The sequence below is a fragment of the Colias croceus genome, chromosome 10 (genome assembly GCF_905220415.1).
Source record: "Colias croceus chromosome 10, ilColCroc2.1".
Classification (NCBI taxonomy): Eukaryota; Metazoa; Arthropoda; class Insecta; order Lepidoptera; family Pieridae; genus Colias; species Colias croceus.
The window spans coordinates 3625981-3653391 of record NC_059546.1 but is presented as its reverse complement, the minus strand read 5'-3'; the positions used below and the strand labels follow the sequence as shown (position 1 = coordinate 3653391).

General features: G+C 31.7%; 1 protein-coding gene across 1 annotated transcript; it reads right to left on the bottom strand.

Annotated features, from left to right (window-relative positions):
* Nucleotides 1-323: 323 nt before the first annotated feature.
* On the bottom strand, nt 324-25110 carry LOC123695001 (peroxidase). The gene is made up of 14 exons (XM_045640678.1): nt 24963-25110; nt 20550-20696; nt 14025-14101; nt 13146-13236; nt 9368-9559; nt 8710-8906; nt 8160-8333; nt 4723-4801; nt 4367-4512; nt 3622-3863; nt 2239-2371; nt 1569-2031; nt 1283-1429; nt 324-1033 (listed from the first exon to the last, which is right to left on the bottom strand). Exons 1-14 carry the CDS (start codon nt 24974-24976, stop codon nt 901-903), a joined length of 2235 nt encoding a protein of 744 aa, XP_045496634.1. The 5' UTR covers nt 24977-25110; the 3' UTR covers nt 324-900.
* Between the last annotated feature and the right edge of the window lie 2301 nt (nt 25111-27411).

Genomic DNA, 27411 nt, shown 5'->3' with positions numbered 1-27411 from the left:
CTGAACTAGGTTATTACTAGTGTCTCAGAAAACGTAAAGCATGTCCGTATTGTGGCTTAAAATATTTATTTACCTATTGAGGTAATATGAGAACTCAAAGAACCTTCCAACAATTAAATCAAGTAATATAAACAAAACCACAACATTTTATGTACACTAATTTAAATGTGATCTATAAAATATGGCAATCGTTCTAGGCTTTCGACTTCTTTATATACTTATTACTAGTGGTTCGCCCCGGCTTCGCCCGTGGTACATATTTCGCAATAAAAGGTAGCCTATGTCCTTTCTCGGGTATCAAAATATATCCATAATATCAAATTTTATGCAAATTGGGTCAGTAGTTTAGGCGTGATTGAGTAACAGACAGACAGACAGAGTTACTTTCGCATTTATAAGTAATATTAGTATGGATAATAACAATTTTTCTACGCATTTCATTTAACATGCAACAAACAACATTTCTATGTGTAAACTAATAACTACAATATACACATAACATTCTATCAGGGTGCCATGTTATTTGTCATGAAGTTTATTAATATTATGTAAGTACTTGAGGCCCGTGATATAATGTTTACATCAATCTACTAAAATAAGTTACGTAACTATGATACTTGCTAATCTACAATCTACTGACTACAGTAATACGCACTGAATGTATTTCTATGTACGAACAAACAAAAAACCATAATAATTTACACCATACGATTTTTAAATAATAAAAAAATATAGAAAAAGAGTTAAAAAATGTAAGTTCCAACAAGTTCAAAGACTGGTGAACTTTATTAAAATCAGAAGCTACTAATATATAATAACAATAATTATTTACAAAAAAAGATATATTGATACTCAACATTCAGTGCATATATTTACAAATGACTACACTACTTTGCTGTGCTACTTCCCGTGGAAGGAGTTGTAGGAGAAACTACTCACGTATTGCTTAGCGGGACCGAACGGTACGGGTTCCGCCCATTTGGAGAAGTCCATGGAGGGTAATATACCGCTTCTGCATGGTACACGGGGATTTCTGAAATGATCACACAAATACATTTAATAAGCATTTCATATTATATATCCTTTTGGTAGTAGAACATTTTTAGTATTTTAAGTATGTTAGAAAAGTATTTTTGTAACTTTGTTTTCTATTCAAGGTGATTCATGAGTACCTAGTTTTATAATAAGTTAAATTAGCTACTTAATAATTGTTTTCAAATATGTATTATGTTAAACGTTATTAGTAAGTAACGGTTAATTAAAATATATTAAAAATACTCACAGTTCATGGTCAGGCAAGACCATAGGATAGAGCTGTACTGTGTCTATGATATCTGTGTTGTCGCAAATAACACGCGCTAGCCGGGACTTTCTTAATTCTGTTAACTGTTCTGGGGTGAATGACGAGGGCTGGTTTGGTAGTTCGAACCTGCGGTAAAAAAAAAGAATTATTAAAATGCCTAATTAGGTATATGTGTTGGAAAAAAAGTAAGGAAATAATTATTTGTGCGTTAATGAAGTATGAAAATCTCATCAAATAAGATTTACAAGACAATAATGTCACTCACCAAAATCTATCACCACGTCTGGAATACGAGAACTGCGTCGCAATGATGCACGCGAAAGTCGGTCCCAACATGGATCCACGTAAAGGCCTTTCAGACACGCCTCCCGACCACAAGTCTATATCAATCGGGTGTTCAAATATCGACTCGTACTTCCTCAACGTTTCATTTGGCATAGAGCCATAGAGATCCAAGAAAGTATGAGCGTCAGAGAGACCGCAGAATTTCCTGAACTCCATGTATCCTGGTAGACCGAATTCCCTGCCTCTTTGCATGTTGAATGATACGAGATCCATTCCGAAGCGCGCTCCAACTTTCTTGAAGAGGTGGTTGGTGACTTCTTGTGTGATAGAGTCGTCCATTGCTTGGGCAACTTGGTTCATCAGACCCATAACGTATTCGTCTAACACGCCCGCTCTGTATAAGTCATACGGTCTACGGATCAGGTCCGATAGACGTTTAGAGGCTGGAAGAGAAAATATAATATTATGGGAAAGTTAATATAAGTATGAAATTTCAAAGTATGCATTTTTTAAAAATGATTGAATTTCACCAGTGTGTGTGAGTTGATATGGAAAAAATAAATTCAAATAAAAAATTCTTGGCTAGTTAATTTTTACAGATTGGAAGGTTCATGTGAACATAATATAGAATAGTTATCGACAAAAAATACCTATAAACTTGTGTGCTTTAGACCATCTCTCAACAGCAGTGGGCAGCAAGGAATGTCCGAAACGATAAGCGGCTGCAGCGAACGAAGCAATCACATCCGGGTTTACTTCGGGATCGTAGCCATTCCAATAACCCTTTACAAGTAAAAAAAGTTTCCATGGTGTTAAAGTCCAAGATTAAATATGTTTATACTTAACACGATAGAGATAAGTAAATAAATAGTGTGAATAAAATATATCGCAGTTTATTTCCATCAATCGATTGCTTTACTGATTTTTTATGATCATAATATTTGTTAACAAAGTATAGATAGACTTAAGTGAGCAATTTTTTGTAACGAATTTTCGAAAGTGCGCCCAATTTCATCGAATCATAAAGATTATTATTAATTATAGCTATTAAACATATTAGTATCTTGTTATTTACGAATTTTGGCTTCACAGTTAAGGTACCTACCTACATCAGCTACATATACCGTAAAATCTATCGATTCGCCCACGCGGTTAGAATGTTAGTAAAATATCTTATAGGTGATAGCTTAAATTATGATTATGAGCTATAAAGTAAGTTATTTTATTGTTGTTCTTTTAACCACGTTTCGGTGTAGGACGGTAAGGTATTTGACCTACGAATTGAAACCGGATTATCTGAAAGAAAGTTAGTGCCAATCTAAACGAGATTTCCAAAGGGTACCACGTATGAAAGTGCAAAGCGGAATAATATATTATGATCCTTATCTTGTGTAGAACTAACTGTGTATTGAATGAAATTGCTTTTCGCGAAAACTGGGTATGATGGATAGTTGTGATTAATGCGAATTCTCAAATATCGGATGATTTGCTTAAATGAGGCGGGAGAAAGTTTAACCTGGTTGCGAATTAAATCGAGCATTCGCTTGTTATTGTAAATACCTTTCTTAAATACCGAGACTTTTTAAAAATTTCCACTGAATTTAAAAAGCTCTGGGATGCAAACGGTACAAAAGATCAATAATGTGTAGGTCACCTTCATAAATACAACAATTATTTAAACGTATTGCAGTTGATTTTTTTATCTTTTTCTAGATAATAATAAACAACAATTTTTATACAGACAGAGAGATATATTAAAATAAAAATAATTCAACATCAAAGGAGTGCAATACGCACTCCTAAAAATCTCACTATTGTTGTAATTTTTTATCTTTACTAGATAATAAATAACGATTCAATTTCAATCCTCTCTGGAAACTCTCATAATATAATCCGTCCGAATTATATTCCTACTTTTTGCTTATATAAACTTAAAAAAAAATAAAACCTCTGAAACTAATAGCATCAAAAATTGGCATGTCTATACGCACGTACCTATCTACCTATGTTTTATCTATATTATAAACACTCACCTCTTTCTCCAGCACCAGTCCGAACTTTTCCATAACATCCTTACCCAACAATATGGGCAAGAACTCGTTATACGTGATGTGTTGTATCTCCGCGATATTGATCCTTCGAGCCTCTTGGAATAGGGTCTCGTCATCCCAGTGCGGGTTCACTTCAGCCAGACCCTTGGCAACTCGGTTGTGTTCCCGGGCCATAAGTGTGTGCATCACTGTTAGTACTAGCTGTTCGTTCACACGGATTTCACCTAGAAAAATTTGAATTGTTAGTTAATTTTCGATTTCAATTTTTAATCATTTCAATGTTTTTCTGGTAACTACCTACCGAGTTATATTCATTGATAAACAATTAACAATCGCTTTTTATTTGACGTTAGAAAGTCTAATGTTATTTTGTGTTAAATAAATATTTATGTTGTAAACTTAATGGAAATTAATTTAAATTTTAAGTATAATCATGTAATTAAGAAGTGAAAACATTGGATTTTACCAATATCTCGAAATGACGACTCTGCTCTTGTATCCGAATAAATAGCCTACAAGTTATATCAAATTTCAGTCAAATCAGTTCAATGGTTCTATGTGAATGAGCACCAAACTAAATATCTACTTATATGTAAGTATATATACCACATACCTACAGTATACTATAGATAGGTACACATTCATAGATACTTTTAATATTTAATGAAATAAACGAATTGTCTATGTTTGTGTCCTCTGATTTAAAAATGTCTATTAAATAATTTACCAGCTTCGAAACAGTACATATTCTTGTTAGGCCTCGTGCAACCTTCGTCAGGAATGTCAAGTTTCAAAGGAAGTAAGTCTTTGAGACCGTATTCTTTGAACACTGGATTCATACGTAATAAACCACCGTAACCCGTTCTTAATTTTCTGCAAATAGATTAAAAATATCGTTAGGAATTGCATATTTTCTTTTCATACTTATATTTTTTAAATTCTCATGTTACAGTGAATATAGAATCAAACTCCTTCGAAACAATCAATTTTTATCAATAAGCGTATTCTGGAGAAACAAAGTTTGAGTCTCAACTGGTATACCTACAAAAATTCTAATCTTTTAATTTAAATTGCAATACATACCTGGCAAATTTCTCTGTAACCCCATAGACTGTATTTCCGTCAATAGCTCCAGTTAAAGTATTGAAAGGTGATCTTGAACCTAGAAATTAATAAATACAGTCTGTAAGATAGGTATTCATTTCACTTTTTAACAAATTGTAATATTTACTTAGAAATATAATTTATACTACCTATTTGGCGAGTTATAATTTAAAAAATAAACGTTTTAATTACATGATAAATGCCTTATTTAATCTGTGGCAGACGTGAAATGTTACATTTCCCAACGTAATATTTGCTTAACATAAAATTAATGGTTATTTTGTCACGTCATATATCTTAAAATGTAATTCTAGGTGTACACTGTACCTACACTGTAATCTATAAATGTTCAAGTAATGTCCGTTACTTCGACACGGTGCATTAGTCAACTATTTGAATTGCTCTGTGCGTCTTATGAATGAGTGGTACATGTCAAGGACACGCTGTACTGACATAGTACATGTTACTTGTAAAGGCTGGTTCACACTTTGATTAGTGCGAGTGCAGGTGATTAGTGCGAGTGCAGGTGTGTAGTGCGAGTAGTGTCCAATTCACTGCGAGTGCAGGTGATTAGTGCGAATGCCATTTTGTACAACAACAAGCGTGCCGCGTGCGACGCTACACACTACGCTAAACACTAAACACTAAACACTCCTGTCCAGACGTGTTTAGTGGCAGGCACGCTGCGAGTGAGGGGAGGGAGGGCGCGCGGGACGTGGCTACTCGCAGTCCACTCGCAAAAAAATAGAACACGCTTCTATTCACTTTACTACACAGCCTACTAAACACTCGCACTAAACAGTCGCTGTCCACACGTAGTTACTAAACACCTGCACTAATCACTCGCACTCGCACTAATCAAAGTGTGAACCAGCCATAAGTTTAAGAATAGGATTTCAAATTTAACTTTTGTCTACAGGATTTCCTATTCAACACAAAAAAAAACGCTTTACTTCTTCTTGTTGCAACAATCCTTTAAAATAAAAAATAAAAAAATAACTTTTAAATAATACAGCATAGGAAGGAATAGGAACGTAAAATTAGCAGAACACGTAATAATTGAAAATCCTGTACATATTACATTGTGGTCACCATGATAACCACGCGATTAAAGCCACAGCAAGAATGTTATGTAAAAATCTCATAATGTAAAAGACCTCTTCAATAAACTTCCTGTTTAAAAAGTTCTAGTAAATTACGCGTTTGAAAGTAAAAGTACGAGTGTATCATTATTTGAGCGGAGTTTAAAAGTACAATATATGTCCATATAAATTGACAACAATATTTAAGCTATCTAAAATAGATATAAATTTATAAAGAATAGAAAAAATTCGATCACGAGGCGGGACTTGAACCCGCATCCTTCGCGCCATTCCGGGGCGGATGATCGAATTTTTTCTATTCTTTATAAATTTATATTTATAAAGCATTTGAATGCCATAAAAACCAAAAAATATAAATTCTATCTAAAATAGCTTAGAAGATAATGAGAAAACTTTAGAACCATTCACTTGAAGGTGTTATATAGATAGGTACTTTTTGTAAGAATTGAAAGTTTAGGAAGTGGAAGCTAATAGATCATTTTCGTTGTCTATTATGACGGATCTACCACCCATACACAATGAACTAGAAGAAAAGGGTAGTAGAATTGAGTGTCACTTAAGTTTTATCTAGTTCTCTATAAAAAGTTTCATCTTAATAACTATAAAAAACTCCCTGCACACGTGATTATCTGGCTATAAATTTTTAAGAGAAAAGCGTTGTTGTTATATTAGATATTAAAATATATAGCTCAGACGGACTAAGCTTTCACTTATTTGATCCCAGGTCAGAACCGGTCACATGATTGTATCTCAGACGATCTTTTATTGAATACTACCGTACAATATGATATAACGCCTTAATGACGCTTTTATAGTGTTGTTGAATAACAACGTAAGTATAATGTATACAAAGTCGAACGAATTAGCGGATTTCTTTTTGCCAGCAAAGCGTGAGACGCAAAAAATAAACTGTTGTTTGAAAAATAGTGAATATATTTAACCGTTTCGTTTTTTCAATTAATATTTATGTATACCACAAAATGTTTTACATTAGTTCATTAATTATCTTTGTTTTTGATTGATAGTCGCTGTTAAAATGACAAAATAAAGCTCTATACCGAAAGCTCGACTTTTGCTACGCATTCGCTGTTCGCAAGGACATTAGAGTTTGACAATGATATATTGACAATTACTACATGCATTACATAATATAACATATTATGCAAATGAACAAACTAGCCCTATCGCAAGTGATTTATATTCATTTGTGACCTATGTCTGTAAATGTTCGCATTACCCACGCATTTCTACAGTTTTGTTACAATTGTTGAGCAATCGATTACAATTTGTTTGCGCCTACGTCTATGACTACATGACTACCTCTTTGGTATACCAAGCTATGTACGATGATTACCTATATAGCCTGAGTTTGTACCTAATGATCTATTCTTTTTATCCCTGATTTGTATTATTACTTATTAGTTCTTGAAGCGATAATAGTTTGAATGAAAAGGGAAAATAATAAAAACACTCTAAATCTGGGTAAAGAAAATGGATTAAAAACGGATATGAAATGTAAGAATCTAACCTCTATGTCATAGAAACTTTTAACAGTTATAGTTATCTAATAAGTAATATTTACAACAATGTATTTAAATATAATGATGTAAATAATGTCCCATTATCATAAATACATCGTAAATTTAAGCCCCAATAACCCACTTATGTTCTATTATAGAATGTAAACAATAAACCAGCATATCTAATCGTAAGCTCGAAAACATGTGACATTTATTAACTAGCCTTACTGTGAGAAAAAAATTCATTAAAACTGTGTGTATAGTAATGTATGTCGATAAAATACTTGAAATAATAGTATAAGGTGGCATATTATTAGATAAATGATAGTGGTAATGTTTTTAAATAGGTATATTTTCAATTTACTTTCGAAATTTATTTCTTCAGCTTTCTTTATTTCACAAACGTACGTAACATTTACGCACTTCCTTTGCTCAAACTTAATATGCAAATTAATCTGTTTATCTTTAAATTCGTGGGAGTTTTGAAAGTGTAGCACTATAATTACCAGACATTGATTTTATCTAGATAATGGGTTTTATTTTGTAAATTAAAGCATTGTAGTCGTTGTATTTCGCATTATATTTTATGTTTGCAAATTATTAGTTTGAAGCATGAGTTGTGTAAATTTCAGATTTATTTAAAAAATTACGTGACATAACTTAACAACAAAGGTGTGGTTTGTGCAAAATCTTTTAATTGAAATATCATAATAACCTAACTATTTATCCCTAAACTTACGTTGCCTGATGTTTTCCTTTAATAAATAGTCACTTAAATTATTAATCGACTTACCAAGTTTACAGCCAGGTCTTGGCGATGGGAAGCCCCTAACGAAGTCGATACATTTAACACCAAAGAGGCGGTAGAAGTAGTCGTCGTCAGGAATACGTATTTCATTACAATACGGGTGTTTGAGGTGTGGTGGTCGCTTGCAGCACTCTTCTGGGTCGTTACGGTTTATTGGGTCTGGAAATAGTTGTTAAATTAGTATTTGTATAATATGAATATAATAGGTATGTGTCGATATTTTGTACTATCAATAGATACATTTCAGTTTTTATTGAGTGTTATTTATATTTGAAACAAATGATACTGGATAATCTTAAAATAATAATTTTAAGTATTTTGGAATAGCAGTGTTCAGCTTGACACATGATCTCGTCGTATTGTATTTTTAGTGTAACGAGATGAAAAACAACAAATCATATTAATTCTTGTTGCATTAAATTACTGTAGCATATAACGTATTATAAACTCGCGAATAATAGTATAAAATTAGCTAGTATTTAAACAACTAGAATCTATTCATTTCACACAATTAAACACTAAAAAGCGTCTTTACCAAGCGGCGTCCCAGTGAGCGTATAGTCGTGGTCCATAAACTGTCCCCAGGCGATCACCATCACAGTGCCCGCATGGTCATGGAACCCATCGTCTGGGTGCATGGTGCGGGACACCACACGGGAGAGGGGCAGGTCGTGCCCAGAGTGCGAGATGCGTGGCGCGTTGATACCGTCCGCGAAGAGCGGCCCGATTAGTCTAAGGATCGATGTAAAATGTTAAATATGCAATTGCATTTTTTTAAGTAATGTAAAAAAGAACTTATGAAATAGATATATAAACTCAAAAGCTTTGTTTTATTTGTTTCGATTGTATTCAGACCCTTTAACAATCAGGATTTAATGAATACTTAGTACCTTTTATTCGGTAGGTGCAACATGGGATTTTGAAAAATTTATGCTTTTTATAGGAATGGTTTAAATGTACATGTAACATTAATTAAGCTAGCTTTAGGCCGCAATTTCGCTAATCTGGATGAAAATTAAGCATGGTAAATCCCAAGCTGATTTATTTTTATCGTCCACCAATCTAATTGCGTGGAGTACTTTTTCGTTGTAGAGCATACAGGAACAATTAATATTAAACACACAAAACCCGATAGCTATATTTGGTATTACTATACTTACCTTAAATTAGTAATAAATATAACTCAATATTACCTCTGGAAAGGAGCCATAGTAGCGCCCCAAGTGGGATGCTGCAAGTTGTTACACAGACCATCCAATCTACGGTACTTGCCGGCGCGGCACTCCACGTGAGAGAAGACTGGAGGACACACCTCACGAATGAGGGTGCGAGAAGTGTCTATGAGGGGTAGACCCTTCTCTATCTCTTCGTAGGTAAGGCCATACCTGTAAAGAATGACTTGTTAATTTTCTAGTACTTCGTGTTGTGAGGATGTTGTTTGAATGTGCTTGTTTGACGTATGTTTGCTTTTTCACTATTTTATTTTGGTTCGTAATTTGTCAATTATAGTAAGAAGCTGCGGTAAAAAGTGTCATCGATTTTTTAGGTCCAGACTGGGTATTATGAACATTGATAATAACACATTTCCATTAAAGATTATGAAAGATGTTCCTTATGTAAGATTCTAAAACGTAAACTCATTATAATATATTGGCTATTTACTACGTTACATGATAATACATGAAATGTAGAGTGCTAATTTGTTACATCATTTAGATCGTTTTCTGCGAGGTGACTGAGTTCACCATTATATCAATAAATAATTCAAGATTATCGCAACTCATTAATCTTTTATTTTTACTTTCAAATATTTAACACTCATTAGATGCAATCTCATTAGTTAGTCTCAAATATTTTAAATCATTTGTCTGTGAAATGCCAAGGTCCAAACTCTAAAACAGTAAAATGAAATATTATCATGAAGCAATTCATACCTCGCTACTAATTACCACTTGAGAAATTATGTTAGCATTGCGAAGTATAGGGATTATCAGTATCGTACTATTTTACTTTTCATTGCTTGTAGAAGTCTTAATTAGGGTAAATATTGGTATTTTATTTTAGATTATTGGCCGATAATTGAAATATGATATCCCGTGATGCTTTTAGCGATGTTAGGAGCTTTTTCATGAATGATTTACGCTCAAACTCAAAGTATGCTGAAAACTAAACTTACTTTCAGCTACTTTTTAAAATTATCAAGGCTTAGTAAAATGTTTAATAACTTTCATTTGTTTGATAACACCATTTAGAAGAACTTAATATTTAACAAAATGATTAAATTATAAAATGGTTTTAGATTTTTATAAATTTCGCATTATTTAACATCATAGTGTCCGTCCACGTTGTTCATATGTTACTACGTTAAAATTACTGAGAGTTATCAGACTAAGACTCTTCTTATACGTACTAAGTATGTAATTAATTTATTTTGTAAGTAGGTATGTACCTACATTAAATTGTTTCATAATTTCCCTTTACTTCTACTTCAGAACGTCAATGTCTTTTTTGAGATCTGGTTCAAGGCGTCATAATCAGTTTATGAGCCGTGTTGAGTTATTAATTTGTAAATTTAATTTATTTGGAACGCATGTGTAGAAGCTGTGTCAGTGACGTAACAATAGTAAGGCAGGAGATAGAGAAATATTGTATTACAATTATTTTATAACTATACATAACCTATAAACATATAGAACATTTTAGTCTGTAGTGAACTTTACATAAATATGCCTTCATTTGCCCCGTGTCTATAAAATTGACCAGTGCATTAGTCAGTTAACAAATAATTTTGAAGTAAGAGAATAAAAGCTCACAAAAAAGGACTTGAGAAAATACTACGCAAGATAAAATCATACAAATTATATCAGTAATTTTAACGCAATAATTTTAAGTGAATATATGGTAATCTAATTATAGCCCTTGTGGTTACAATTATTTGTACACTGCGAGAGTTATAAATTATAATGTATGAAATTAATTTGCAAAATTCAACATATTTATAACTTCTATCGTATTAACATTTGCACTTTAAGCTCTTGTGTTAATTTTGCTTATTGCGTTAATAATAAAATGCTGAGTTAACCATAAATGATTAGGTACAGTTTACCGAAGAATCTTGTTAATCGCATTCTTTCAAAATAAACTTATAACGTTGTAGTCCTTATTAGCTTAGATGACAAAAACTGATAAGCGTGTGCTTCGTAACAGCAGTGCTTCTTGTTAATCCTGATAGCATTCTTATAGCGATTATATTTTGAAACAATGGTCGCACGATCCAGACGCTAGACCTAGATATGTCAATCAACTGCCCACAAAGACATCGCATATCATGACCTTCGATACACGATAAAAGTATTTTAATTTCATAATCCACATAACAGACCTTGCGTTTGAGATTTATGAACTATGTACTGTCGTAACGAAAGGGTTTGTTCAAGTTGTGTAAGCTCTTGCCAAGTTTTTGGTGGTTAGGAAAATTTTTAAAAAGAGCAGTGGTGGCTCAGTATTGAGACCTCGGACTTCGAATCGATAAGTCCGGGGTTCGAGACCAGGCGAACGCGCAGGAAATAAAAATTGATTTTTCAATTTATCTGCGCATGTTGTAACATCACCACTGCTCGAACGGTGAAGGAAAACATCGTGAGGAAACCGACATGTCGAAGAATTAAAAAGTTCGACGACATGTGTCATCCGCCAACACGCACTTGGCCAGCGTGGTGGATTATGGCCTGTACCCTCATAGGAGGCCCGTGTCCCAGCAGTGGGAACGTATATGGGCTGATGAATGATGATGATGATGATGATGAGGAAAATTTTAATTGGTATTTAGTACCTATATTGTGTAAGTATGTTGTTTTAAAGTTTACTGACATATGATTTAAATATTTACGTAAACTATTAGTGAGTGAATGGGTACATAGTACGAGAAATCAACACTTGTCGAAGAGGTCAATGTACGTTCACACGCTAAATATGGATCGTATCATTGTATATCACTTACATGGAATAATAGTTTGTTATTTATTTAGCTTTTCCATTTACCTAGTTCATTTATAAAATACAAGTCAGCTTTTATAACGTTATACCTACGTGATGATTTTTTTCTAGAATTCTTTACTATTCTAGGTAAACTGAGTTATAGACATCCCCGAATTGTAAAATAAATCTAAGATCGTGATAATAATCGAATAGGTAAGTAAGCATGGTATTCATAAATGTAACACAGGAAGGTTGATATAATTGTTAAAAAAACAAACGTCGTAACTAAAACTAGCGTCACTAAAAGCACTAAATGCAACAAATTACAATAAAAAATGTATCGAAGCCTAATTTGGCATGAACGCATTCATCATTCAGGTGTGAAACATTTAATGGTTAAATTAATTATTTAATGGACGCAATTTGTCAGCTGATACTCATTTAACGAAACTAGTCCATTTGATAGTTCCGCGTCGTGATTTAACTGTCCCTGATTTGGTTATAAAAGCACGGATATTAGTTGAAGATCTATATTCTATAGCAATATATTATCTGTGCTGAAGATCAACCTTGTGGTCAAAATCTTATCGGACCAATCGGTACAATGTACTCATTATGTAGCTTAAAGGTTATCCTACATTCTAAGAAGAAAACTAACAATAGATAATGAATGAATTATTTAGCAATAGTAGATATTAGATCTATTAATACGAGCGGTACGATTTTGATTGAAGGACACTAAAACTATGGTATAATTTGAATCATTGAATTATCATAACCATTTGTTAAGTACATACATATATTATTATTATAGATATTGGAAAGGAAATTATTTAATATCTTAGAATATCTACCTATATCAAGGATATATCTTATATCCTGTTACTTCAAATACCAAGTAATAAGTATAATAACGACTTTGACAAATTGATTTTGAATAAATGAAATGTCATCGCGAACAAAAATCAAAAAGTAAAAGTGGTAGTTACTCACGTGCGGGCTAAATTGGTAGAAATGTCAAGAATAAGTTCACCCACGCTCGCAAAATCTTCGGCGTGCCAGTCACCTTTTGGTTGAGATACCACTGCAAAAAACAGTATCATTATATGTATTGCATTAGATGTAGAAGCATTTCAATGTCTTTATAAAATTCTGTCTATAAACTGCTATACCAAGAGATTAATTAAAAAATTCCGAGAGATTAATTTTAAAAAAATGTGACGTAAAAAGCCATCGGATACAACATCTTTAACTTGTTTTCAGTTATAATTGATATTTTCAATAAGAAAATTTTACAAATTTCAATAGAAGTTTATAAAACAGTATTTGAAAGTTTTATAAAATTCAACATGTACAAAATGTTTGTCTACTGATCATCATAAATGCTATAAATTTATTGTTGTTATTAATAATCCGCAATTACTGTCATATTATAATCAAAAGGTTACTGTATAGCTGTTAAATTACTAGTAATTTGACCTGGGAACGCAAATTACAGGAATATCAAAGGTTAAGTATGTATGTATGTCAAAAAATGACCGGTACTCATAACTTTATAATTATATTATTCTCATTATATACTTATGTTGAAAATGTTACCCAAATGTTAGCGGGTCATATAATTTTTCGGCTAAATAGCATGATAATCATGACCGATTTTTTTTATTACAAAGTTCATACAGAACAAAAAAATAAAAGACTCATTAATTAAAAAAATATGTTGACTTTAAATACAATTTACCCAAAATATTACGAAAGTCGGTCACTGGATGAACCCAAAGGCAAAGGTTAATAACCTGTTGTGTAAAGGTTGTGTAGTGTGTACAATAAAAACATGACAAAAATAAAATGGTAAAAATAGCAAAAACTTACATATCCTAGTTCTGGCATCAAGATATGCTTGGTTGATGGCTTCGTAAGTAATGCATGTATGTTGGCCGTCGTACGCGCTGCAACAAAATGTTAGATTATAGCGTTTACTGCAGGACTGAGGTAAAAATTTGTCCGTTTAGGGAAACTATTGACGATAGGTTTAATTAATACAGAAAATAAACTACAAATTAAGAACTTTGAGTACATTGATACGAGACAATGAACTTTTTCACAAGCAGGTAAGTACCTAAAAGTAGGATAGCGTCATAATAGAAACACAAAAATAAATTGGGGTTAAAATGTTTATGCTAATCAAATTCTGTAGAAAAGCTAATAAAGCTAATTACCTATGACTACAAATATACGGATATTCAAACTCAAACTCAAACTCAAACATTCATTTATTCAATTAGACTACTATTTAGTAGCACTTTCGAATCGTCATTACATAATTATTTTAACATTTACCACCGATTCGGAAAGCAGTGATCTATGGAGAAGAATCGGCAAGAAACTCCATAGTTGCTCTTTTAAAATCATGTCGATATTACATAATATGTAAATTATATCTAAATACATAATATATCATAATATACAAAGAACTGTCCTGTGGTTTTTACGCGACAACCCTCCATGGGTTTTTATCGTCCATATATTCCTGAATACTGTAGTACGCTCTCTGAACTAGTACATTTTTTATATAAGTTTTAAATTTAGAACTACTAAACTCTCTAATATTATGAGGAATTCTATTGTAAAAGCGTATACCTTGACCCATAAATGAATTTTTAACTTTAGCTAATCGGAAAAATGGCATTTCAATTCTATTTCTGTTCCTTGTGCCATAACAGTGTCTATCTCTTGTGTGTAAGTCGGCGTTTTTGTGTACATGCAAAATATTATTAAATATATACTGTGATGGTAGAGTAAGTATACCAGTATTCTTAAAGAGATCTCTTAGTGAGTCCCGAGCACGTAAATTATATATAGAGCGAATGGCTCTTTTCTGTAAGATAAATATAGTTTCTATATCTGCTGCCCTGCCCCATAGTAGAATTCCATAGGACATAATACTATGAAAGTAGCTGAAATATACCAATCTAGCTGTATCTTCATCGGTGAGATGCCTTACCTTTCGGACTGCATATGCTGCTGAACTGAGCTTACCTGCAGCGGTGTTGACATGGGCTCCCCACTGTAGTTTCTCGTCCAATGTTAACCCAAGAAATACAGTCGATTCTGTAGGGTGTAATACCTCCCCGTTCAAGGTAATATTTCTGCTCAACTTTTTAACGTTAGGTAGTAAAAATTCAACACAAGTTGTTTTTTTGGCATTTAATAATAAATTATTAGCAGTAAACCAGTCGGATATGTGTAAAAGAGTACTGTTCACTTCGTCAACATTTGGGTCATGCCTATCCACATTGAATATTAATGAGGTATCATCTGCAAACAGAACTATTTCACACCTATCCTGTAAATAATAAGGTAGATCATTGATATATACCAAGAACAAGAAGGGTCCTAAAATAGATCCTTGTGGAACACCAATGTTAATTGACGCACCGCTAGAACGTTCTCCATTAACAACTACAGTTTGTATCCTATCATGAAGGTATGAGGCTATGAGGTTCTGAGCTTGTCCTTTAATCCCATAGTGATTAAGTTTGCGCAATAAAGTACAATGTTCAACGCAGTCAAATGCCTTGGAGAGGTCACAAAATATCCCCAAAGCATTTTTTGAGTTTTCCCATGCCTTATATATATGTGTTAGTAGTGCAACTCCAGCATCTGTGGTTGAGCGCCCCTTTGTGAAACCAAACTGTTTGGTGTGCAGCAAATCATTAGAAGCAAAGTGACTAGTCAATTGGTTTAATATTAACTTTTCGAAAACTTTACTTAATGTTGGTAAAATCGAGATAGGTCTATAGTTGTTACAGTCTTCTTGATCACCTTTTTTAAATAGAGGTATAACTTTACTAAGCTTTAGTAAATTAGGAAATGTACCATAGTCACAACACCTATTAAATATGAAAGCTAAATTGTTTGCAATATTTTCTATTATATTATTAACTAAATTTACGGACATTCCCCAAAGATCACAAGTATTTTTTAAATTAAGTGTCTTAAATGCTGTAACAATATCATTAGCAGTTACGTGACGCAATTCAAATAATGTACTGCACCCCGCAACATGGTCCCTCAAAAAGGTCTCTGCAAGTATTGAAGACGAATTTAAATTATTAGTAATGCTAGCAGGGACACTACTAAAGAAATCTTCAAAAGCAAGCGCAACATCAGCATTTTTGTCAATAACCATGCCATTATTTACAAGTTTTATGGTATTACTTGATTTGCTTTTACCCATTTCACCATTAATAATAGACCAAACTGTTTTAACTTTATTATCCGAGTCGCGTATTTTATCCCTGATATACAAACGCTTCGCAGTAAAACAAACAATTTTAAAAGTTTTTGAGTAATTTCTAACATAACTAAGAAAAGATGGATCTTTATTATATTGCTTCATACCATATAACTCATAAAGAACAATCCTACACCTATGTATGCTAGGTGTCGCCCATTTACTAAATGGTAAATCCTTGGTAATATTTAAAGATTTAACTTTAAATATTTTTTCAAATTCACTATGAACTAAATTAAAAAGATTTTTAAACATTTCACAAGGATTATTATGACAGGATTGATCATTCAGTACGGGCAGGTTTTTATTAATATTATCTCTAAATTTATTAATGCCTTTTTTAGTTATAGGCCTAACATTAGTTCTTTTAAATTCAGGTAAGCAATCCCATTCAAAAACTACTTTCTGGCCACAGTGATCCGAAGTGAGTGTATTGAGAATATTTTTCTCTAAACAGATGCAGTCGCAGTATATATTATCAATACAGGTTGCAGAAGTAGGTGTAATTCGTGTGGGTTCATTAAAAAGTTTATACAGGTTAAATGACTGAAACAAATTAACAATTCGTGTTGCCGTTTGTGTTTGTAAAAGTACATCAATATTAAAATCACCACATACTATAACTTTTTTTTTACTCCTACTTAAACGCTTTAATATTTCTTCCATGACTGTCTCAAACATATTAAAGTCACTGGAAGGGGGTCTATAAACGCAAACAATAATGTAACGCTCCAGTTCAACACAGGACAGTTCAATGGTCCGTTCTATAGAAAGACTAACAATGTCAGTTCGTTCTTTGCATTTTACACTATTATGTACAAAAATAAGAGAATATACATATTGGAAAGATAACTGACCACATTATTTGCATAACATAATAGGAAATTGTGTCGTTATTAAAAATATAACCAAAAATATCTGCGTATATTTTTTAATTTCGTATAAAGCTGCGTTCTACATACCGAGAACATGACTCATTAGCATACATAAAAAAAATATTTTATTCTATTGTTGAGCGTGAATATAAAAAAGCTTTTAGTAAAATTGTGATTGAAGAATCTTTACGATGCGTTACCTAGATTTATTAAATTGCGATTATAAATACAACGTGTCATCGATAATATTAATTATTAATAAAGTATGTTTTGAGTAGGTATTTATTTTTAGATAAACTTTATCTTTTGTTTATTTTAGAAGGAAAACTTAGGATCATTTGTAAGAAATTACTAATTGATTTTAAAATAATCTTTAAACATCTTAATGGATAGAAAGGAGGGACAATTATTACAAACAAACATGTTTATAAAATGTTGAAGCAGAAAGTCTTTAAAAAGTTCGAACAAGATCTAAGTATGTAGGCTTTAAAGAAATTGGTTAGATTAGCTGGAACTTGCTAATAAGGCACTTCGTCTAGACTTTGACGTAATGGTAAACTATTTGATGATTACCTTATTCTTTGTTGATAATCATCAAAGCAAAGATTAAGTAGTAATTAAATATTTATTTTTATTCAGGTTAGTGTATCAATAGCAACATAAATTACATAAAATGGAAATGTTTATGCAAAAAATCCTTTCAAAAGATTACTTACTATAAGTATTTATAGGTTTGAAAATAATCTAAATCGGAAGCAGTAGTGGAAAGTGAATGATCGAAGCAGCGATGCGTCTTAACATTTCCTACTATCTATTACATTCTTGTTTCCGTTATTTGATGGTTTCTCAACGGTAATATATCGCAGTAATGTGTTTGGATGTCGTGGGCAAACGAAACTAGAGGTCAGGCCGTTAGCTTGACATCGGCTGGTGAAAATTACTGTATGCTATACATATAGTACAGATAGACAGATAGTCTTTGTTGTATTGTAAATAAAATACTTGGCAAAGGATGAAATATTAACTGTTTTATTAACTAGCGGTCCGCCCCGGCTTCGCCCGTGGTACATATTTTGCAATAAAAAGTAGCCTATGTTCCTTCTCAGGGTCTAAAGATTGTCTGTGCCAAATTTCATCAAAATCGGTCCAGTAGTTTATGATCCTATTCATTACAATCAAACAAACAAACACACAAAGTTTTCCTCTTTATAATATTAGTGTAGATAAACTCTTATGATCCTTGTAATTTTCATTATCTACTTGTTTTAAAAATATGTACAATCAACATAATAATCAACAATTATTAAAAAGAAAAATATTTGTAACTGAAAATAATTATAAACTTTCTTCAAACATAAAAAATAATAAGAACGAAAGTAGATGGCAATGAAATGTAAAATATTGACATTATAAAACAGCTCAATACTAACAGAAATAATATCATACTCGTATCATATTACAAACTGGTGAAAACAGTTTAATTTCTGAGAGACAATTTCGCAAAAACTTGAAATGCCCGTCTGGGCTGGGCGCAGTAGGTTAATGAACCTGCACACTATTCGGATTACGATCAACAACAACAACCTAAAAAAAGTTTGCCGTTATAATTTTTCGAAAAATAAAAATATGAACTGCGTGGCACAATGACTTGAGGCACATGACTTGTAAAGATTTTTATTAAATTGGTCTTTCGTCCATGGATAAGTTAAGTCTCAGGAGAAGGATGGTAATCCAGAATCCTTGCGGATTTAGAACTTTTATGAGTGCGTATAAACCCAGCAAATTTCTAAAATGGTTTGTTTATAATTAACCTATGATTCTGATGCTTTAATATTAGTTATTTTTCAAAAAATTGATCATTCTTTCTAGTAGGTACAAACATAATACATATATTCGTATTTTGGTGGCAATAATGTGATATTTATATTATTTTTCGAAAATTAGCATAATAGACAGTAGACCTTTAGTATTGTACCTTTCTAATTACGACACTCTGATGCAATAGCTAAGTTCCATTTCCAGCTTAATTTATGACTATTTGATAAATAGCTGGTTCTTGAGCCTTTTGTAAAAGCTCAGGTAATATAATGTATTAGTACCTACAGGCTACAAGTAAAAATAACGACATGTTTTATATATTATTCCAACAAAGACGATAAACGAAGCAACTTATAAAATGAATTGACTTTATTATTATATTTCCAGCATAATAATGTGCTAAAACGTACGTATCAATATGTACGGAACTTTTGAGTACGCAAAGCGAACTCGTTATGGATAAATTTAACCATCATAACCTTAATGGCTTCGGTCATGTAATCCGCCCGTGTAAAAAGCACAAACTATGAAATTTATTACCACAATTATCTCATTATCAATGTAAACTGTACTAGTGATTTCCGGATGATCCTTTTACTGGCATTCACACGGAACCGGTCATCTCGAGGCGAGTTAGCGAAAGGATTTTGAAAGTGAACGTTTCTTGCTCGACTTGTTGCCTAATGTAATGTTCGAAATGAAAGCCTTACAGATGAGCCAGGGTTACGTTACGTCACGCTATTAAGATTACTTTATCATTTCCATTCCTTACGTAATGTGTTATGCTATAGAATTTGCCTAAATGAAATTATTCTGGATGTTGCGGTAATTGCTGTTACATAGCAACTTTTCCGTTGAGGGTCATAAAATGCGTGTAATTGCATATCATTTAACTTTCAATTAAAATTACCTCATGTTTTTCGATTATGATTTATTATACACGTTGCCAAGAGCGATCAGTTTGATAAGGTTCCCTGTGATTTTGTTGTCAAATAAAACTGGATTGTTCAGCATGTAATGGAACCATGTCAAGTTTACGGTGTGATGCAACAGTTGGTGACAGTGGCTGACTTCCACCGCCTCTTCTAGTTGTTGACATTGGGTAGCAGCTGACTACATGACTATTGTATTGGTAATGGAGTTGTTATTTGATACTGAATTTCGCCTCGGGGCTGTACATGGACGTTTGTTCGACAAAACGACGTAGGTTATAATCAATGTCATATTACAATAAGGTTGCTCTTGTAAAATAAAACATAGACATTGTGTTTAGTATCAGTTCAAACTACATTACATATAGTAGCTATATAGTAGTAGCTATATCATTGTTTTACCATTTCAAAAAGACAATTAAACCTGAAAACAATTTATACATATGGATTTTTTGGGAGAGCAATATATACTTACAAGTTTCCTTTAAGCAGATTAAGGCTGTAGTCATAAGCGGAGGATCGACCCGGCCCGGTCAGGTATAACGCGCAGTCATCGTCTCCATCAGCCACCAGGGGAGCCAGCGATGTCACATACGCACTAAATAGCGCTATGAATAGCGCTCTGAAACAAAATATTTTATTAAATACATTATATGTACATGGAGTGTGTTACGTTTTAATTTAAATTCTTATTGAGTTAAGTATGACAACTTTGATTTGGTTGTTTACGAAGAATTTTATCAATTATATGTTTTACGAAAGAGTAGCCAAATTTTGCAATAGTGCAAATTTGTTCAGTTTTAACCCCCGACCGAAAAAGAGGGGTGCTAATCCTACTATTGCGATCTATTAATTATTCATTCTACATTCATTATATGATTTAAATATTTAATTTAAACTGGATAATATTGCCAAGTGGAAAGATTGGGTAGACCTAAAACTAATACACCGATTATTATTATTTTTAGCATTAAGTAGTACATTGTACTAATAGTAAAAATTATCCCAGTTTTATCCCAATTCAACTTAAGCGAAACTGGGACGAGGACAGCGGTTATACAAAAATATTTTAAGAAAGATCTCTACATTGACTCTACATTTAGTCAAAAATTGGCGTAGTTATAGCACGTTATACGTAGTTATACCTTTGTAATCCATATTATCTTACCGCAAGGCGTACCGCAAATACCTCGGTGGATCTATTTGTCGATAATTTACTCTTAATTGACATACCTATCTCAAACTTTATAAGTGAACGGTTAATTAAGGCAAAGATCGAAAATATGATAATTATTTAGAACCATCTGATGGATTGCATTCTTCAAACTTCCTGTTTTTATTAGTCGCAAATATACGCAATATTTAATCAACTATTTTAATAGGTACTAAAATAAATTCAAGTAATTTATAAAGCATTTCGATTGCGCAAAACATTTAGTAGGTCAATACTTTTATAGTTATCTTTAATTATGAAATTATAGTTATGAAGGATGAATTGAAGTTGTTTTAACAAGAAGCCGAGCTTTCAGCACAATTTAACACAAAGATCTTGATTATGCATATTAAGGAATTAAATGACTTTAAAAAATGATAAAAAAGTAAATTTGTTTGATATATCTTCTTTAAATAAACTTCTTCTTTATATAAATAACTGTAATGGTAGTAAGCAAGTATCCTAAGTTCCTTTCAAATCAGTAAGGATCGAGTTATTTCCTTCAAATCAGTAAGGATCGAGTTACTACTGCATGAATCAACGAAAAATTTCTTAAACTGTTCCTTCAACAGTAAACACAGAACATGTTAACTACATAAGGTGGCCTAAACTTGTTTCCATTTAACTTGAAATTTATAGCACTGCCTTCGTTAAAGCAGAACTTAAAGCAGTTGCAATGCATTATTCATTTTACTAATAATTTACGAGTTTCGTATCAAATAGTGTACAATAACACGTATGTGCTTTTAATGCAATGTGCAAACCTATAAGTTTGTTTAAAATCAATTCCTGTAGTGATAAAACGTATATATTTCCTAACAGTTAGGTCATTCAATAGCGGATCAAGATTTTATTCTAATGTTAAAAAGATTAAATAAAAAAATTGTCAAAAAAGTTAATTTTTTTCTTCATTACATTAATGGTTTTTCATACTCAACATGAATTGGGACCTGTATAGGACCATTTCCATTAATTGAAGGGAATTCCTTTAATCTAAAACGATAAGCTTATAAAGGTGAACTTTTAAAGTTGGACACTTCCTCACTTCTGTATAAAACAATACGCAATACTAAATTATTGTCGTGTCAATTGATGTGCCAGTGACCGTAAGTCTCACCAGACATATAAATGCTGTGAGAAACGACCTGCACATACCACTTACTTCCGTAACAATTACATTTCATATTTTACCACGGATGTGCGAACAATTGAATGTGATCAGGTGTGAGAATAAATTAGAAACTGCACGATTTAGCACCTTAAATGCAAACAATATAATTGATAATTGTTGAAATTAAGCCTAAATTTTCCCACTAATTTGAAAGTGTTTAGAATTTGTTATTGTATGAAATCGTTGTTTTTTATAGAAATCCAAATTAATAAAATAAACATGAATATTTTATGTTTCGATAAGATCTACATCGTTTATTTAAGTGCCTATAAGATAAGTTACACAACAGTTCACACGGGGCGCCAACTTTCATCACGTAAGCCGGCGCGTGCGCAGCGAGCCTATTGTTAAATTTAAATATTTGTTATACAAACAAAAAAATAACATTAAGATGGAGTGTGGCTTTTGAACTTACAGAGTCCTAGATTAGAAGGTTTTTTTTTACTTGCATAGGTAGATTCTTTTAGAAGTCTGTTAGTCGTTTAAACCGCATAGCTTTACCTCACTATGTCCATATTCGGGTGCCCAAAGAAAAAAAAAAGGTTTTTTATCTAACCAACACACTCATTTTACGCTTGTGGAATGTACAACGTTCGTAATTGGTCAAATTTGGTCCACAGCCCTAGTGTTCAATTTCGTAACCTAATAACCTTACATTTTGACCTTGAGATTAATAGCACTTTGTAAATATGCATATGACTTATATGAGAGGGCAGTTTCATAATTTTGGCTCGAACAATTATGAAATTGTTTAAGTAACAAAGGGCGAACGTGGTAAATAATATTTTTGCTCTCAAAATAAGTTACTTAATGAATATAAAGAATACAGGCGATTTAAAAATTTACTTAATCATTAATTTCCTCGAATTCTGCTTCAAGATGAAGAAGATGATTAAGATGATGCACAAATATGATAATCGTTGATCAAACAGAGATTACAGTAGAGATGTTTTGTTTTCGTTAAAATTACTTAAACATAGCCTCTTTATATTGATAATGATGTCATGATAGAAAGACATTCAACAATTTACGATAGTTTTAAGCCATAATGCGGATGGGCCGGAATAATCGTATAACGGTACAGTCCACGGCAGGTTAATATTATTTGAATATGTGCCAATTCCGGTTTCACTTCCTCTCTGTTTTTAGTAATATAGCCTAGTATTGGGAAATATTTAAACGCGGTTTGGTCAAACTGGTGTCAGTTGATACTGCATATTTGTTTAGTAACTAGCGACCGCCCGTTACTTTGGCCGTATTGAGTTGCATTATTAATGAATTTTATATGCAATGTGTGCGCTGTTATGTGATAGTTTTGGCCCTAGATTATTAAGTTTACATTGGGCGATATACCTAACCACCTACCTAGGTATATACCTATACTAGGCTAACGCCAATTTTTTTTTTATTTTTTTTTTACTACCATCTGCGATCAGTCAACGGTCTATGAGCAGATATTTGGACAGAATAATTTTTCCAGTTTGAGATTTAGAGCCAGTGCCCTAATTCCCCTTACTAATGTAGCTCAACATCAATATTAGCTCTTTTCAGACTACTTTACGACTACTCTTTACTTTTAGTTAAATTAAAACTAAACGTGAAATATATCGAAGTATGAATAAAAACAAAAGTTAATATATATTGTTATATTCTTTTTCGTTTACAGTGTATTAAAAGGACATTATAAATAAGAAATATGTATTTGACTCTATCAAGAGCGTATGATATTATTTGATTTAATTTATATTCCTTTATATAATAGCTCTCCATTATTTTCTTTTATCATGAACCTTCTTCCTCAATTTTCTTAATGATATAGTAAATTTCATACTATTTTAAAACATTTTAAACCCGAATATTATATCTACTTATTATATTTAATATCATAATTTAACTTAATAATTCTAATTACAAAACACAAAGAAATAAAAATCTCATATTTTTATGTAAATAATCAACAATTATTTACTCTTACAATGTAGGTTCAATATCATTTTAACATAAGGTTTAAATTCATGTACCGATGTAAATATCAAATAAAATTTAAAGTATTTAATAAGAAACATAATTAAATGTAAATGCTTACAGCTTTAATAAATTACTGTCATATTATTTTGTTTTATATTTGTTTAAACATATTTATTAAGATAACACGAGTGATAAAATATAAATTATTTTTTATAACTTTTTTTAATTATTATACTTACACATATATTTTATATTTAATTAAGAACTGATACTGAAATATTCATATAATTTTTATGAATATTAACACGATTCAAATATGAAATTAACTACATTTGCTACGAGTGTAGCCGTATCGTAGGCGCTACACGCCCTATGAAAGATTTCAACGATAGGTACTGCAAATTTCAAAAATATAATGTATCATAAAATATGTCATTAATTAACCATACCATTAGAGATACATAATTTTCATATTAAAAACATTTATTTTTATTTATAAATTAAGTAAAAGAAAGAAGAAAGTAAAACAAAATTACCTTGAAATCATCATAAAGTTCACAACACAATTATCACTATAGCACAGTTACACAATTTTTCACAGGTCGTCAGTTCATTTCATGATATGTACAGAATACAGAGGCGTCCTTCCTATGCAGCGCCCGTGTAAGCACTGTGGGCTGAGGCTCCGGCGCGAGCCATGAAACCTCCATGAAAGTTGGAGGCACGTGATATAACCCAAGCTACCCGTTCACCTCTTCGTGTGTAAGCTCAGGTTTCCTATGCCGTAACGGCTGTGAGACTACGTCAAACTAATTCATTCGGAGCCTTTATGAGGGTTTAAGGGAATGGTTTATTGTTTTTAAATAACTGATCAAAAAGGAATTGTGGATTTTAGATAAGTGTTCCATACATTTTTTTTATGATTTTGATGAGCTTTCATGTCCTGTGTAAAAGTTAATATTGACTTACGACATTGCACATGCAAAGTTATCTAGAAAATAATAATAACACTCAAAACGTCAAGCTTACATTCAAATGTTGAAGCAAAAGTAACTTTATAAACACTCCAATCTGATTATTAATCGATTCATTTTAATATCTAATTAAAAAAAACCATAAAATTCCTAAGTGAATGTCTAAATTCGAAAGTATGTATTTATGTTTAAATACATTCAGTTATCCTGTTACCTAAATGGATTTTAAACATTTTTTACATTGTTATAGATTAGACAGTGAAGAAGGTCTAAGACTTTCTTTACGAAAATTAATTTTCAAGAGGATGGAATAAATTTCATATTGTATTAATGAGAAACGGATGACTAATGTAAAATATGGATAATAAAAGTTACTTTCATCAAAATTTGTTTATTTCATAATGTATATTTCTCAAATTGTTATCTAGAAATTTAAATAAATTAACGATTCAGATACAGATTGCATAACATTTTAATTTAAATTACATTAAAATTACAAAACATTAATCTAATTTCGAACGCTTTCATTGTAGACTCTCTTTCAATTCTGCAATAATTCGAGCTTTGTGTAATTTTGTCTTCAGTGAAATATTTATTGTAGATCTTCGATTAGCATAGATTCTTACCGCCAAATTATTTCATAAGATCTTATCAATAGATCAATTGAAGTAGCTTCAAGCATGACGCATTGACATCACAATCGATTATGTGAGCGAATCGAATAATTTTTCGCTCGATTAACAAATGAATTTTGTAAACAGTCGATATTGTATTTGACCACAATTGAATGCAACACTCGTACTTTTCGTAACAAATGCAATTCAAGGTATACTCTCTACGTGACTTATATTTTAAAACCCCGAAAAAGATCAGACGACTAGAAAAGATCTCGTCAGTTATCAACATTGAACCCAAGCATAATACTTTTCGTTAGATACCTATAATTCTTTCAGTTTTAAAATATCCATCATAATTTATATAGCGTTGTCTCAAACTTAAATTTCATAATGTTTCAATTTCATAAGCTTATTTTGCAAAGTTTTGTGAAAGACATTTACTTACACAAATTCTCCATAATAAAAACCTCATATAAAATTCCTTTCCTTAGTAAAGCGAGTAAGTTTACATCCATAAAAACATTGTTTAAATTAAATTACATTTTCAATACATGTTCATATCTTCTCGGTAATAAGTAAAAGTTATTAATTGCGCCATATAAAATAATTTAATCAAGCAGTCCAATTTTATTATGTTTTTATTATGATAAAAACAAATGGAATTCAATGATGTAATGTTTGTTTGCTAAATCGCGATTATTCTTATCTTAGATTTCTCTGTTATGCATACAGTTTCCTTTCGCGGACTCATCACGTGCTCTTACCTTCTCCAATTTGAACATTAACGTTGAGAACTTGTTCTGTTACAGAGTAAATTTGAATAATAGTAGGAAGAATAAAATGCCTAACATTAAATTGACGTAGAAAATTGACTTGGCCGAGATACAAATATGTTATGTTTTTTACAGTTTTACACACATTTATAAACCTTGTAATAAAAAATAAAATTAAAATAGTATACTTATTTTTATACAAATAATAAAATTTCGTTGTAAAAGCACATCTGAACTAATTATTATTATTAGTTATTGATGTGTGCAGTGTGTATACAAGACTGGAATGAAAAACATCTGAAGAAACATCTCAACACTGAAGGATTTAATTGTCCTCAGTTAAAAATGCCCTTTAGGAATTAAAGCGCTATATGGATTAAAAAGTTAATAAGAAGTGATTATGAGATTATTAAATAAAATTCATATTAAAATTTAAAATATTACATTTATATAAATAACAACTAATTAACCCGCATGCAAACGAGATAGAGAGTGATTACTTTTTATTACACGTCCAAATCAATAAAATACAGTATTATGTAAAGTGTATGTTAGTATGTAAAACATAAAAGTGAACTGGATTATCAGAAAGCTGTCAATTAAAGTCTATTAACATTAAAA

Coding starts and splice junctions, on each gene's coding strand:
- LOC123695001 (XM_045640678.1), bottom strand. Junction 14,102..20,549: donor AATCTGCTTAAAGGAAACTT/GTAAGTATATAT, acceptor ATTTTGTTGCAG/CGCGTACGACGGCCAACATA. Junction 8,334..8,709: donor GCTCACTGGGACGCCGCTTG/GTAAAGACGCTT, acceptor AACTATTTCCAG/ACCCAATAAACCGTAACGAC.